The sequence below is a fragment of the Lupinus angustifolius genome, chromosome LG03, assembly GCF_001865875.1.
Source record: "Lupinus angustifolius cultivar Tanjil chromosome LG03, LupAngTanjil_v1.0, whole genome shotgun sequence".
Taxonomy (NCBI): Eukaryota; Viridiplantae; Streptophyta; class Magnoliopsida; order Fabales; family Fabaceae; genus Lupinus; species Lupinus angustifolius.
Genome location: NC_032011.1, coordinates 26,690,772 through 26,705,051, shown reverse-complemented (window position 1 = coordinate 26,705,051; position 14,280 = coordinate 26,690,772). Strand labels below are relative to the sequence as shown.

The following is a 14,280-nucleotide window of genomic DNA, read 5'->3' as shown; positions in this document are numbered from 1 at the left end:
AACACTTATTGTAAGGCACAATACACATACTCCAAAAAAGATTAATTCTTTACCCCGCCCAAAAGTAAAAATGACATCACTATATTATTTTTTTAGTTGGAATAGGTTTTAGTGTCTATATATATAAACTAGACAGGCATATCCATAAAATATAAATCATAAATATTGTAGCTAGTAAAAAGAGAGGTTTATTAACATTATGATTACACTAATAAAGAGAAAGATTTAGCTCCAAAAACCAACAGGATACAAAAATACAGAACAACATAGAACACATCAAACAAGATACAAACATCAGAACTTGACAACACTTCAACATGCAAATCCAAAATGGTGCCAGCCACTGCTAGCTTCAATAAGTAGATCCTGTTGTAGCCCCTTGTGCATAATCTTTGGCCTTTTCCTTCACATCCCTAGCCTTATCTGCAATCACCCCTCTAGCATAATCAATACTATCAGAACCCAAAGGGTGTTTCCCAGCCACATAGTTATATATCCATGACAATGCTGCTACGGCTGCAACACCACACCCACCTGAGAATAAGAAACCAGAAGCAACCAGTAATAGGATAAAACCTGCAGGAACTAGGATAGGACTGAACAAAACAAGAAGAGGGGTTGCAATGATTAATCCTATAACAGTTGCTGTGAGAATTAATCCAGATAATAGCATGAGTGAGACACCAATGGCTGCAGCAGTTAAGAACTTTATGGTTTGACGTGAGGGTGTGTTGTTAAGATTAACATTATTGGTGTCATAGGAAGATCCATAAGATGATCCATATCCATATGTTCCTGTTCTTGTGTGATCAGACATGATAGTGGTATGATAATATGATGTAGTTGGTGTGTTTGGTTTAGAAAGTTGAAGAGAATGACGAATAATGAGTTTTGAGTTTTGAGACAAAGAGAGTGAATGAGAAGTTAGTGGTATAATATAGCATAAAGAGTGTATTGTGGTGGAAGAATACTTGGCAAGAGTAGAGAGTTTATAAGGTGTCGTGGCTGATTTGCATGGAAATAGAGTTGCACATGCAACACCTGTCCAATCATGTGACTGGTGTCCGTAAACAACTCTCAAACACCTTTTCTATGATGCTTTTTTTAAGTGGTAAGGAAATAATACGTGACTGATTACTCTTTTCAACAAGTTAGCTTTTAATATTTGACCTAATATTTATGAATGGAGGAGGGCCTTACAAAATATCAGCATCTGCTGCCATTTGTGTCTTTGTTCATGCATTGATCTCCACAAAGTTAAATCATTCATTATAAGGAGGAATAAGGAGACTTTCAACTAATAGGGACCCAAATGTTTGTTTTTCTTCTATTTTCAATGATAAAAATATGATTTTATGATAAATATATCATTATATATTGTATTTTATTTGTTATTATGTGATATATATATATATATATATATATATATATATAGATTCATTACATTAAAACTTTTAATTAATGTATATGTCTCATATAGATATATTCAACATGGTTACCACTTCAAATTCTAGAATTAACTGATATCAAATAGAATATGGTGTAAAGAGTAGATAATAAGCAACGTAATTGGTAGATGATATTCTTGTCTTGGCTAAAAGTAGAGAAGCTGAATTTCAGAGTAGAATATATTAAAATGAATATTTGTGTGTTTGAATTAAGATGAATCACATCCTGCTAAATTTAATCGAAATCTACATTTTAGCTATAATTATACCAACTTCCCCTAAGGTGGCTTGAGGTGAGGAAGGTTCTTAAGAGTTCCACATATACTATAGTGAATTTAATGTCATACTTAAGTTATGAATTTTTTTCAATTACAAGTGATTGATCTAATGGTATAATGCCTTACTGAATCTCTAAGGTCGATAATTCAATTCCTGTGAGTGACACTTCTTGGAAGAGACAATCACGAACCTCGAAAAAGATTAGTCCATTCCAAAGAAAATATGACGATACATTGGTAATACAAAAATTAACTATTTAGGATGAATTATTCTCATCCACTTAAATTTTAACAGAGGTTTGATACATTATATTTTAATTTCTTTAATTTCGAAAGATAAATACATTTATTTTTTTGTAAGTACCCATCTCGTATTCATATTTATATTGTAAGTACAAGAACTCAAAAGTAATTTTATAAGAGGATATATGGTTAATATAATCATATCCACCTTAGGAGAGATTAGCATAAATTTTGAAATAAAGTAAATATAGAATGTAATTGAGTAAAACCATTTGAAGGTAATGTCAATCTAATTTCCACCATATTTTATTAGTTTATTTGTATGTTCAGATGAGGTGCTCGGTTCTATAACGAATTTGTGTTTTTCAGCCAATACGATAGTAATGTAATATAAGTATGTGATTTTTTAAATATTAATTAAGCCGTGTTATATCATGTTATCATTTCCCTCAATTAAACCAACATATGGGTGTGATGAACAACTATACAAGTTAGATCTTATTTGATCGATGATGAATCGCGATCCTATAAGTTGGTCGGTCTATGACCAATCCAAATACAGGATGGAACAATACCATAATGACGTAAGAGAAAATCATGATTGGATTATTGAAGAAAATACTAGTTAAGGGAGTAAGTCTAATTATGTTATACTTTTAGAATTGAGTAAAAAAATCATCTCCGTGAAAATGAGTGTCATAAAAAGTAAAAACAACCTCACATAACAATTTTATTATTTTATTTATAATAACATAATATTTTTATCCAAAAGTTAAAAAGTAAAAATAAAAACTTATTTTCTACGAAAAATTACATGAATAATTAGTTAAACTATACTATCACACATATAATACGTTTTAAAATATTTACATAAATAATGTAGTTTTTAGGGAAGTTGTGGACGAGATCCACAAGTTTGTGAAGTCATGGACGAGATCCACAAGTTTAGGAAGTCATGGACTAGGAATGCGACTTCCCTAACACATTTTCTCCTCCATGGAAGTCATATTTCTCATCCACAACTTCTACTTTTTTTAAAAGTCATATACCCTAAACACGATTTTTATTGTATCTGATTTTACTCTAGAATGACACATGTTAGAAATAGAGTTCCATGCATACACATGAAATAAAAAGAGAGGAAAGAATTGGGTAAATGTTTGAAAAGCAAAGAGAGCGGCATTGGAGTTTTCTTTGAGGACGTGGCTTGTATCCGTTATTCGACCGTTGTAAGCGTTAATTGTAGAAAAACCTTCCTCTCTCTCTCACTATTATTGCAAACTCTTTCTTCTTCATTCGTTTTCATTTCCCCTTATTTCAAAACTCTCTCTCTCTCTCTCTCTCTCTCTCTCTCTCTTCATCATCGTCGTTCTTCTCACATGGCGATCGCAACAGAGACACAACAACCTCAATCTCAACAACACAAGGTATTCTTAATCCATCAACCACCAATTTTTATTCCCCTCTCTTTTTTCTTTTCTTAATTATTTCACAATCATTTCCATTCTTAACCCTAGGATTTTCGATTCGCCTTCTCATTCACCACCTCGATTCAATTGTTCAATCATCTTTCTCTTTACCAAACCTAACTCAATTGTCGTAATTTTATCGCCTTCTTGATTTTGAATTTCAATTTGCCATTGTTGAGGTTTATGTCTTGAACCCCCGGCATGAATCGTGCGTCAAACGAATTTCTCAGGGGGGGAAATCAAAATTCTATTTTTGTGTGTGTTTTCTTCCGAAAATTTATCGTTTTCTCATAAAATTAGGGTAGCTACAAATTTTAAACCTAATGGACATTGTTTGGATTTAAAGATATGTTCAATCTCACTTATTGTTTGATTTAGCAGGCTTCTTCAGATGTTTCAGCTGGAGATCAAAAAAGGTGGACCCTCAATGATTTTGATATTGGAAAACCTCTTGGAAGGGGGAAATTTGGCCATGTCTATCTTGCTAGAGAAAAGATAGTAAGATTTTCTCATTTCCTCTTTTAATTAATTGCGCATTTTCTATTTAATATTTCTCTGGAATTATGTTGTTGAGGTTTGTGCTGATCATGGATGGTTCATAGCTGTGCTAGTCCTTATGAATTTTATCATCCCCTGTTCCCTTATTAACTTACCTTGGTTTTTTATTTGTTTATTTGATTTTTGCAAGATTTTGTTGGATTTTGTTTTTTATCACAAATTTCACAGAATTTGAATGCTCATTTACCTTATTAATATATGGCTGCTATTTATTTGGAAATCTTAAATGTATTTTTGTTTTTGTATATGATCTTAAATATATGGCTGCTTTTTTCTTCTTCTCATTGTTTGTCGTCTTCAAATATTCATTTTCATGTGTTGATTTTGAAACAGAGTAACCATATTGTTGCGCTGAAAGTGCTCTTCAAGAGCCAATTGCAACAATCACAAGTTGAGCATCAGCTTCGTAGAGAAGTTGAAATTCAAAGTCATCTCCGACACCCCCACATTTTACGCCTTTATGGATATTTTTATGATCAGGTATATACTTCTTGTTTATGGTTAGATCATTAGAATCTATCCATGTATTGCTGAAGACGGTTGAATACACTGCTAATTACATTTGTGTGAAATAACTTAATTGCAGAAAAGAGTTTATTTGATTTTGGAGTATGCGCCTAAAGGTGAACTTTACAAGGAATTACAGAAATGCAAACATTTCAGTGAAAGACGTGCAGCCACTGTAAGTATATATTGTATAGTACTGATCATTTCATCGCCCCATATTCTTTTGTTTGTGGATCATAAAGTCTAGCTTGGTTGATAAGATTCTCAATAAAGTCTAGCTTGGTTGATCGGATTCTCAATAAAGTATAGCTTGGTTGATCGAACTCTCAATAAAATCTAGCTTGGTTGATAGAATTCTCAATAAAGTCTAGCTTGGTTGAGAGAAATTTCAATTATATAAATCAATCTGAATTATGACACTTGTATTAAGAAACATATAAATGCTGAAACATAATGTAATGGCACATCTGGCTTAACTAAAATAGATTTGTGCAGTCAATTAGTCTTGTGTGTTATGTTAGAAAGAATTCATGTCTTTGTCAGGCTACATGCTTCAGTTTTTCACTTAACATTCTTCTAAGATTGATGAGTGATAATAATGTTACTATTTTGTGGTTGAGGCAGTATGTTGCATCACTGGCACGGGCCCTTATATATTGTCATGGCAAGCATGTAATACACAGGGACATCAAACCAGAGAACCTTCTAATTGGTGCACAGGTAACCTCCTCTATACCTAGACTGCTGTTTCATTTATGCTCCTTTTGGTTGTTGTCTTCCTCTTGTGCTTATCCTTTTTATTGCCAGGGCGAGCTAAAGATAGCTGACTTTGGATGGTCAGTTCACACATTCAATCGCAGGCGGACCATGTGTGGAACACTGGATTACCTCCCTCCCGAGATGGGTATGTTTACGTAACACATGGATCGTTCATTCAAATATTTATTATATCTTTGTAGATACATCACTATATAACTTCTAAACACTTTTTATGTTCCAACAGTGGAGAGTACAGAACATGACGCGAGTGTGGATATCTGGAGCCTTGGTATTCTGTGTTACGAGTTTCTTTATGGAGTTCCGCCTTTTGAGGCAAAAGAACATTCTGATACATATAGGAGGTATGCAGTTTAATTATAAACTCTGCACCATATCATGGTATTTGTGGTGTCCTTCTGTTTTTAACTACATGTGAACATTCTGGTAAATAATATCTATATTGCAGGATCGTACAAGTGGATCTCAAGTTTCCTCCTAAACCAATTGTGTCTTCTGCGGCAAAGGACCTCATCAGTCAGGTTTCACTCTTTACCTCTTAGTGGTTTTTCCTTTTGTGAAAGTTCTCTCTCGAGGGCTTACCGCTTACCTTTAAATAGCTCAAGCATTGCCTGAGTCCTTATTTTCTTCTTTTTTTTGCTAACAGATGCTGGTCAAGGATTCTACTCAGCGTCTACCGCTGCACAAGCTTCTTGAACATCCTTGGATTGTTCAGAATGCAGAGCCCTCGGGTGTATATAGGAGCTAGTGTATCTCATGACTTTGAATTTTTTTAATTCTGAAAATTATCGGCTTCTTTCGAAGTATTTGACAACCTTTAGAGATGCTGCAAACTATTGGAAGAAGTTGAGGTTAAGAAGATGCAGAAGGTTAAGAATTTGGTATATCAAAAAGTATTTGATGGAGAGCTCGATCCACCACTTTTGCATACATTCTTATCCCAAGCTATCACTTATGTGATTGTAAACCCTGCTTACAAAGAATCACTGATTTGTGAGATCCAAATTTATAAATATTTCGTTGCTTTTTTTGCTCAGCCTTTTTTATTTCTGTGAGATGGAAAAGTTTAAGGGGATGGAAAAGTTTTAGAAAACAGAAATTTAATGTTGCAATTTGGATGTTTTCATTATTAAGGTACCAAATTCGTCCCAAAAAATAAATTACCAACTTAGTCTTCAACTTTTCTCAACTCATGTCCAATGCAGTCTTTTAACGTATGTGATCTTTACTGGTTACGAATGTGAAATGACATTGTTTTCATTATTAAGGGGAAAACAAAAAAAAACTCTCCCTCTTTCTCTCTAAAGCTAATCATTTCTCTCTATTGCTAATCACCTCTCTTCTCTGATACTCCTATCCAACAAAAACTTGTATGTTACTCAACACCAATGCCCCCTTCTCTGTCCCACTATCTCTCTTTCCCCTTTCTCTTCCTTGAAATTGTCCCCTCCATGAATTCCACACCACCCCCAGAAACTGTCACTCACTCACACCCTTGTTCATCTCCACGGAGATTGCATGGCCATCAAAACCATTGATAATCTCTATTAGAAGAAATAAGATTGCCAAGTCTATGTATCTATATGTTCACAAAATAGAACATGTTTAGCTCTAGACTAGAGACGGTCTTAATACATATAGGAAATCAAAACACTTGATACATAATCACTTATGTCTAGTCATTAGCTATCAGGCGTTGGTTTAATGGTATAAGACTCTACTGGATCCCCAAGGTCAAAGGTTCGATTCCTGTGAAGGGGCAGTCATGAACCCTAAAAGGGATTAGTTCCTTATCCAAAAAAAATGTGATGATACTCTAGGTAATACAAAAAAAAATCACCCAATTGAGTGATTTATAGTTATAACTCTCACCCAATTGAGTGATTTATAGTTATACCTCTCACCCAATTGTAGTATCATATGTATGAGAGGCATTATCTTATGCTAGAGTTGAGTGGTAGCCTCACCCAATTGTAGAGTTAGGTATGAAAGTCGGAAAAGATACATGGCTAGGCTAACTGATTTATGGTTTATTAAACTTCACCTAAAAACCTGAGTTCAATGGATAAAATCAGTTATTCCCACACAGCTCCATTATATATAAATCATCCAGTGCATGGAACAATAAAATTAAAAAAAATCATTTTTCAAATATTATTGCATACCTAGTTATCAGAAAAATAGTTGTCATTCTTAAAAATCTGGTTTCTATACGAGTACCAATTTGCAATACATGTAAAAAATGGACAGATAGAACAGCTCCCTCACGGTACTTTTGGCATTCAAGGTGGTCAGGGCTTGTTTCAAAATCATTACCACCATATACAGTTTGTAGATACACACAACAGTATTTAATTTTCTGTCTCGATACTCTGGTCAGCGTTGTTTTCTGTCTCGATACTCTGGTCAGCATTGTTTTCTGTCTCGATACTCTGGTCAGCGTTGTTTCCTGATTCATCTTTCAAATTGTCCTCTTCTAACAACTGAGATGGAGATTCTGATTTAACTTCATCAATATTTTTGCATTTGTTCCCTTCTAACAACTGAGTGGGAGGTTGTTCTGGTTTGTTGGCTTCTTCGATATCTTTGACGTTCAGAAAACTTGGCTGGTTGGTTGATGAAAGGAGTCTTGCCCACATTCTGTCTGTGATCACGACCTTGTTCTGCCTCTCAATTATCCTCTGCATATCAAATTGAACATACACTCTCTATTGTCAGAACATCTCTAATAAAATTGAAGACACAATAGAATGCAATTTACTGATTTACTATGATGCTTTTGTTCATAAGCAAATGCATTGAAGGTGAAAACATATATAAAACTTGATGTATATAGAAGCATCATTCTTCCTTCTGAATGACTGTAGCATATACCTTAGCATGCAAGCATGTGAAAATATAAAACAAGAATACAAAATACAAGACAATTAAAAATTTGATTCAGGATACAGAATAGCTTACGTTAAATGGAATATGAGTATGTCTGCCATTAACCAGCCCACTTGTAAATCCCGTGTACCCAGCCATTGCTCCATGAACTGCACTCTGAGCAAGAAGTGTGCAGTAGACATTGTCCGATGCATTGCTAGGAATTGCCCGGATCATGTAAGTTGGATCTGCCAGATAACTCAGATAAGAGCTCTAAACATCAATGTCTAGGTCATATTAAACAAAAAAACTGTTACCCAATAAAAATGGATGCCTAACCTAAAAATAATAATAAAAAATAGATCAGAAAGGAAAGAATGCAATTAGGGAAACTGACCTATATATTTAAGAGTGATGGGCATTTTATCTGTCTTTGCAAAATGATCCTATTACAGAAGTGGGAATGTTTATTAAAAAGAAGAGAAAGAGTTGCACAAATTGACTGTTCAAGCAAGAAAGAATTTCAGCACACAGACTGGATAAGTAAGATCCAACTACATATAAATAGGTCATCTAAGACAAGGTTAAGGTTAAGCAATGGAGGAAATTGATCAATAAGGAATACAGGCATGGATATCCACTGTAATCATAGTACAAAGAAAACAAAATGGGCAAGAGATCAAACTCTCATCAAATGACACTTCTAAAACATTTCCTGGTTTGTTTTTCATTTATTTGTTGACAAAATCTGGTTACTTTATGTACCCAAATAAACAATGTACCAAAAAAATCTGGCTACTTTAATTTTTTTTATAAAATTTAGTTATGTTCTTATTTTTTAATGGTTCAATAACTATTTTTTTAAAAATCGTTATCCTATTATTTTTTCAAGTAATGCATTAAGATTAAGCAGCGCTAAGGGTTACTAGCTCAATACGGAACTGGATAGATAGAATCAGAACGAAAAATGATAACATGTTAATCAAGTTTTACCATTTAGTTAGTTAAAATTAAGTAGTATAATATACGAATAAAACTTAAAATATAGCACATTAGCACATATTACATGGAAAGGTATCCAAATACCAAGGCTTGTGGCTCACTATCCAGGAATAAAACTACTTGCTTCTACTGAAGTTTAGCAGCCAAGTAGCAGAAATATCAAATATTGTCATACCAGTATACTGCCAACTATTACAAATTAATTTTTGGTGATCAGCCACGGGTTGTTTAGATTAGTTTATGGGCAGCTGATTTAAGGAGTGAATACAGGTCTGTCAAAATCAATCAAATAAATCTTGTCTAAGCACCATCGATTACCTAATCAGTTTATCTGTAATTGATAAGAGTTCCCGGAGCAGTTAATTCCTCAAGGAGATATATGTGAACAAGCAACATTATACTACACAAATTTATGAGAAAGAGAATCATGTTATAATAATCTTCTTCTGTAACAAGTAAATACCTTGATCCTATGGGATATCCATAGACCAACGTCCTGGAGTAGCTTGTTTCCAGAAGCATCCTTCTGGTTCATGTCTTGCATGTGTTCGGTGAACAGATCTTGTCCAGCTCCCTCAGCTATGACTATAACCATATGTTCATTTTCTCTCAGCCTTTTTTCAATAAATTCAAAAAGTCCACCCTTTCCTTCAAGGTAGAAGGGTGACTCTGGAATCAAGCAACAGTCCACATCCCTACTAGCAAGAGTAGCATGCATTGCAATAAAACCTGCAGTCATAATATACTAGTGTCCATTATAGCACAAAAACAAACAAGGGTGTCTAAGGAGAAGATACATTGGACATTTTAGTCATTTGACTTATTTACATTTGCATAAGGTGAAGAAATAGGATTTAAATCATGAGTTAGAAGCCTAAAAGATAACAAACATAAATGAAGTATGCATACCACTATAACGTCCCATTAGCTTTACAACACCAATGCCATTCTCAAAACTTTCAGCTTCAACATGTGCTGCATTAATGGCACGTTGAGCCTCCTCAACCGCAGAATCAAAACCAAAGGACTTGTCAATCACCTAAATTAAAAGAAGAAAGTTCATATGAAGTTTATCAAGACAAAGACAACTGACACTCCAGGTGTATTTTAAATGGTAAGATTAGAGTTCAGGGAAAAACTTATGACATTGTGGTCCAGCATACCGGGATGTCATTATCTATGGTTTTAGGAATTCCAGCAATTGCTACTTTCAGACCCCTCCGTTTAACTTCCTGTATGATAGCCAAATATGTAGAATATCAAAATATACCAAAAAAATAATAGCTTAATCAATAGTTATACTTATAAAAATTTATGCAACCAATTTTTTCAGCAATGTCATGGTCCTAGCTTGGTTGTTGTTGTTGTCTATTAGCTAATGGAAGGCATTTAAAATTTAAAGTCAATGTACTAATGTTCTATTGAATCTGCAATTGGAGGCATGGGTCAACACTAAACAATTGCCATCACAACCACATAAACACTTGAACTATAAACTATCCTCACTTACGCTTTTGAAAAGAATAAAGGATGAAAAAGAAAAGGACTGGCAAATATAAGAATGACAAAAAATATTCAAACATACTAAAAGTGCAAGTTCTGGAAAGAAATAAATGTGATACTAATCAAATGATAATCTACACTTTATTATTTGAAATATTTATATGCACTATCACTGTGAGGGCTAGCAATTAGAATGAACATCTGAAAGTTTATCAAATGTTTCTTCACTGAGCTATAGAATTCACACTACATTTGGAAAACCTGATTAATTATGAACAAAACTAGCTTCTCTAAACATAAGTGCGCTGTTTAACACAAACAAAACATAAACTATCCCAGATTTGGGTTTGTCATCCTAGAAAAGGCATATACTAGACATATATCATCTTTGAAAGAAATGAATCTTCCTCTTCTTTTTCTTATAGGAGATCAAGGGAGGAATATTATGACAACAGTTGAATCACTGTACCTCATAAATCACAGACGCTCCTCTCAGTGTTCCATCACCTCCAATAATATAAACCTGTAACCATAACCCAAACAATGAAAACCCATGTCATGACTATAACCAGCCCTATCCAGGTTTAAGTATATGATATAAAATACTCTAAAATTTATGCTTCCAACATTCAACTTCATGGAAGCATCATTTGAAAAAAAGTTGACACATAGTAAACCTGATTGATTCCACGATCCTGGATGCTGTCAACAATCTTGCCAGTGTCATGCCCTCCCCGTGATGTCCCAAGAATCGTACCCCCACGCTTATGGATGTCATTGACCACCTTAGGTGTTAAAGTAACTGTGTTCTTGGAATAAAAACCCCTATAACCACCCTGTATAACATTGGATAAAAATTAATTTCCGGGTGAAACCAATGACCGCAAAAGTTGAAAAAGTTTGTTCACTTTAACGTGTATCAATAGTAAGTTTCAATAGAACACCTACATTTACTTGTTAGAACTCGTAAAACCCATAAAATGTCCATGTCTCATGTAAACACGAACTCATAATGCTGTCTTTTGAGGGTGATAGCTAAAATGTGGGATTTATTTCCCTTCCAGATACTTTTATGCTTTTATATAAGCCAGTTGCTTACCCTTACCAGTGTCATATTTCATTCACATGTTAACCATCATGGCAAGAATCAAGTAAACAAATGGGTTTATAACTTGCTGCATAGGTTATCAAGATTTCAAAATGAACATTGATTGATTTGATGCAAGAAATTTCAAACCCGAGTAATCAAATTTTACGCTCAAAAAGCAACACGATTAATTTATTGATACAATGTGGTAAAGACAAACCAGGCAACTATGAGAACTTAAACATGCTTGGAAAAACGCAGAACTTGAAAAGACAATTAGATGAATCTAAACACATTTAATTAATTCAACAGGTTGCAGCTTTTCAACTATATTTATGTCTATTCTGTAATGCCTTCAATACAAAATCTAAGTTCATAAAACTAGCACCAAGCCACCAAGAAAATTAACAGATTAAGAGTGTTGTACCAAATTGGAATCTGATTTTACTAATTTCCTAAAGAATTTAGGAGAATGAAATAAAATACGCATGCAAAGAAGTTGGGAAAACTGAAGTACAGTTTGAGCAATATAATTATGCCAACACAAATCACACATTATATTCCAAAGCAACAGATAATATAGGGAATGTAAACTAAAGGAGAGTTAACAAACTGACTTACATCTATACCAAGGACTTTATTGACACCATACATGTAAGAAAGCCCACATACAATCTCCCTTATGACAGTGTTGAGGCCAGGACAGAGACCACCACACGTAACAATACAGGCATGCACGTCATCAGACTTAAAATATACCTGAACAGCATAACATTAGATATTCAATCTCGGTGAACTGAACCAAAAAACTTCGTAGGTTCCTTAGTAACATATCTACAGACAAAAAGAGGTATAACCTTTTGTCTAGGTCCTGCACGTCGAAAATGGACACCTCTTGGACTATCCTTGTGAGCAACAACCTATGAAAAGTTCAAGTAAAAGTTTGAAAACCAATCCATCTTGTTAATGCTTATGAATAAGAAATAAATACAGATTTTTTTGTTCTTCCCTACCTTCTTTTGCATTGGAAAATAAAACAGAAAAAAAGGCTCATGAATTTTTTTATAATACAAACTTCTTTTATTCTATTATTGAGAATTAATAAAGTATCCCCCCTTTTCATAATATTTTTAAAAAAAAGTAAACTTTGTTTCATATTATCTGTCAAAACCCAAAACCAAAAGTCCAAGACCCAATTAATGGAATAAAAGAGCTTTAATATATACAAGAGTAATTAAATTAAATGTAATTATGTTTCCGTAAACAAGCATATTTATTACATTACTTAGGGGTATTTGGAAGAGTTTATAGAGAACTTATTTAGATGCATAAGAACAACTTATGAAAATAATTTATCATCGTCCATTAAGGTCTGTTTAGCTTATTTCAGTGTAAGTGTTTTTTACACTCTCAGAAACAAAAGTATTACAAGTCAATGGTGATGATGTACTGACAGTGTAAAAAAATTTACATCATCAGTACACAAATTTTAAACTCTTTAATTTAATTTTAAAATAAAAAAATTTGTTGGATAAGCACTTAACTAAGACATTTATCCAAGAGCACCTATAGTCTTAATTCGAAAGCCTTTAAACAATACATTTTAATAGAGAGGGAGTATTACAAACACACAAACAAGGAGAGACAATATAGTGAACTCAACAGCAAAGTAATTGATAGATCAGGTAAATCACAAAAAAAATAGCAAAAACATTTTTTTGTACTACCAAATGTATCTTATCATCATTATGGTTAAAGAACTAATCACTTTCTGTTGCGTAACTGCTACTCACAACAAGTGTAACGCTAGGTATTGAACTTTGACTTTTTTGGCCATCTAGTGAGACCAATGCCTTATTAGTATAGTAAAAAACATTTGAGATAAATGAACTGAACAATTGAACAAACACAGCTTGCATAAACAGAGCGAGCGAACCTTCTCTGGAACGGTGTCGTCCATGTTCACAAAATACTGCCTAATAATAAAGCAAAAAAACACTGTTAACGCATTCATTCTATAATACTCGAATCAAAATTCAAAATCATAATACTAATGGAAATGAATCACTTACTTGGCAACCGAGTAAGCTGGATTCGATCGTAGCGGATTCGGATACGTCTGAAAACAAAACCAGTAACAGAATATGAATATTTCGATAATGTAACTTCAAATGAGAAGGAAATTAGAGAGAGAGAGAAATACAGGGAGATTAGAGATATAGTCGGTGAAGTGTGGAACGTCTTCGAGAATGTAACCACCTTCGCCATGAACGATCTTCATTTGCGATTCGCCATTGTTACTCGACGCCATTGTTTGTTTCTAAGGATTCTCTGGATTTCTCTCTTTTCAAATTTCGGTGTTTGGATGAAAGAAGTACCAAACAGAAAATAGTGAGAAAAAAGAGTGAAATGAAGGAGAAATAGGAGAGAACATTCTCAGTCCAAAATTGTGCAGCACTTCATATATATTTTATTCCCAAATAAAAAGATATAGTAAAGGGAAAAAGATATATATACCGACAGTTTAAAGGTTTTTTACA

The 14,280-nt window shown here is 33.7% G+C and overlaps 3 protein-coding genes across 5 annotated transcripts; 1 reads left to right on the top strand and 2 right to left on the bottom strand.

The window, feature by feature from the left end:
- On the bottom strand, positions 166 to 940 carry LOC109344232 (oleosin 16 kDa-like). Its single transcript, XM_019582904.1, has one exon. The coding sequence runs from the start codon at positions 815 to 817 to the stop codon at positions 353 to 355; it is 465 nt and encodes a 154-aa protein (XP_019438449.1). The 5' UTR covers positions 818 to 940; the 3' UTR covers positions 166 to 352.
- Positions 3,176 to 6,316, top strand: LOC109344231 (serine/threonine-protein kinase Aurora-2-like). Of its 2 annotated transcripts, none has more exons than XM_019582903.1 (9): positions 3,176 to 3,396; positions 3,829 to 3,936; positions 4,330 to 4,476; positions 4,583 to 4,678; positions 5,128 to 5,223; positions 5,311 to 5,407; positions 5,507 to 5,624; positions 5,729 to 5,801; positions 5,927 to 6,316. In XM_019582903.1, exons 1-9 carry the CDS (start codon positions 3,349 to 3,351, stop codon positions 6,026 to 6,028), a joined length of 885 nt encoding a protein of 294 aa, XP_019438448.1. In that variant the 5' UTR covers positions 3,176 to 3,348; the 3' UTR covers positions 6,029 to 6,316. The 2 variants fall into 2 exon arrangements, with proteins under 2 accessions (XP_019438448.1, XP_019438447.1); XM_019582902.1 differs by having other exon boundaries at positions 3,179 to 3,396; positions 3,820 to 3,936.
- Positions 7,336 to 14,140, bottom strand: LOC109344230 (ATP-dependent 6-phosphofructokinase 6-like). Of its 2 annotated transcripts, XM_019582899.1 has the most exons (13): positions 13,944 to 14,140; positions 13,813 to 13,859; positions 13,677 to 13,716; positions 12,598 to 12,660; positions 12,362 to 12,499; positions 11,331 to 11,489; positions 11,123 to 11,176; positions 10,314 to 10,382; positions 10,060 to 10,189; positions 9,614 to 9,879; positions 8,546 to 8,594; positions 8,242 to 8,396; positions 7,336 to 7,961 (listed from the first exon to the last, which is right to left on the bottom strand). In XM_019582899.1, exons 1-13 carry the CDS (start codon positions 14,049 to 14,051, stop codon positions 7,632 to 7,634), a joined length of 1,608 nt encoding a protein of 535 aa, XP_019438444.1. In that variant the 5' UTR covers positions 14,052 to 14,140; the 3' UTR covers positions 7,336 to 7,631. The 2 variants fall into 2 exon arrangements, with proteins under 2 accessions (XP_019438444.1, XP_019438445.1); XM_019582900.1 differs by lacking the exon at positions 12,362 to 12,499.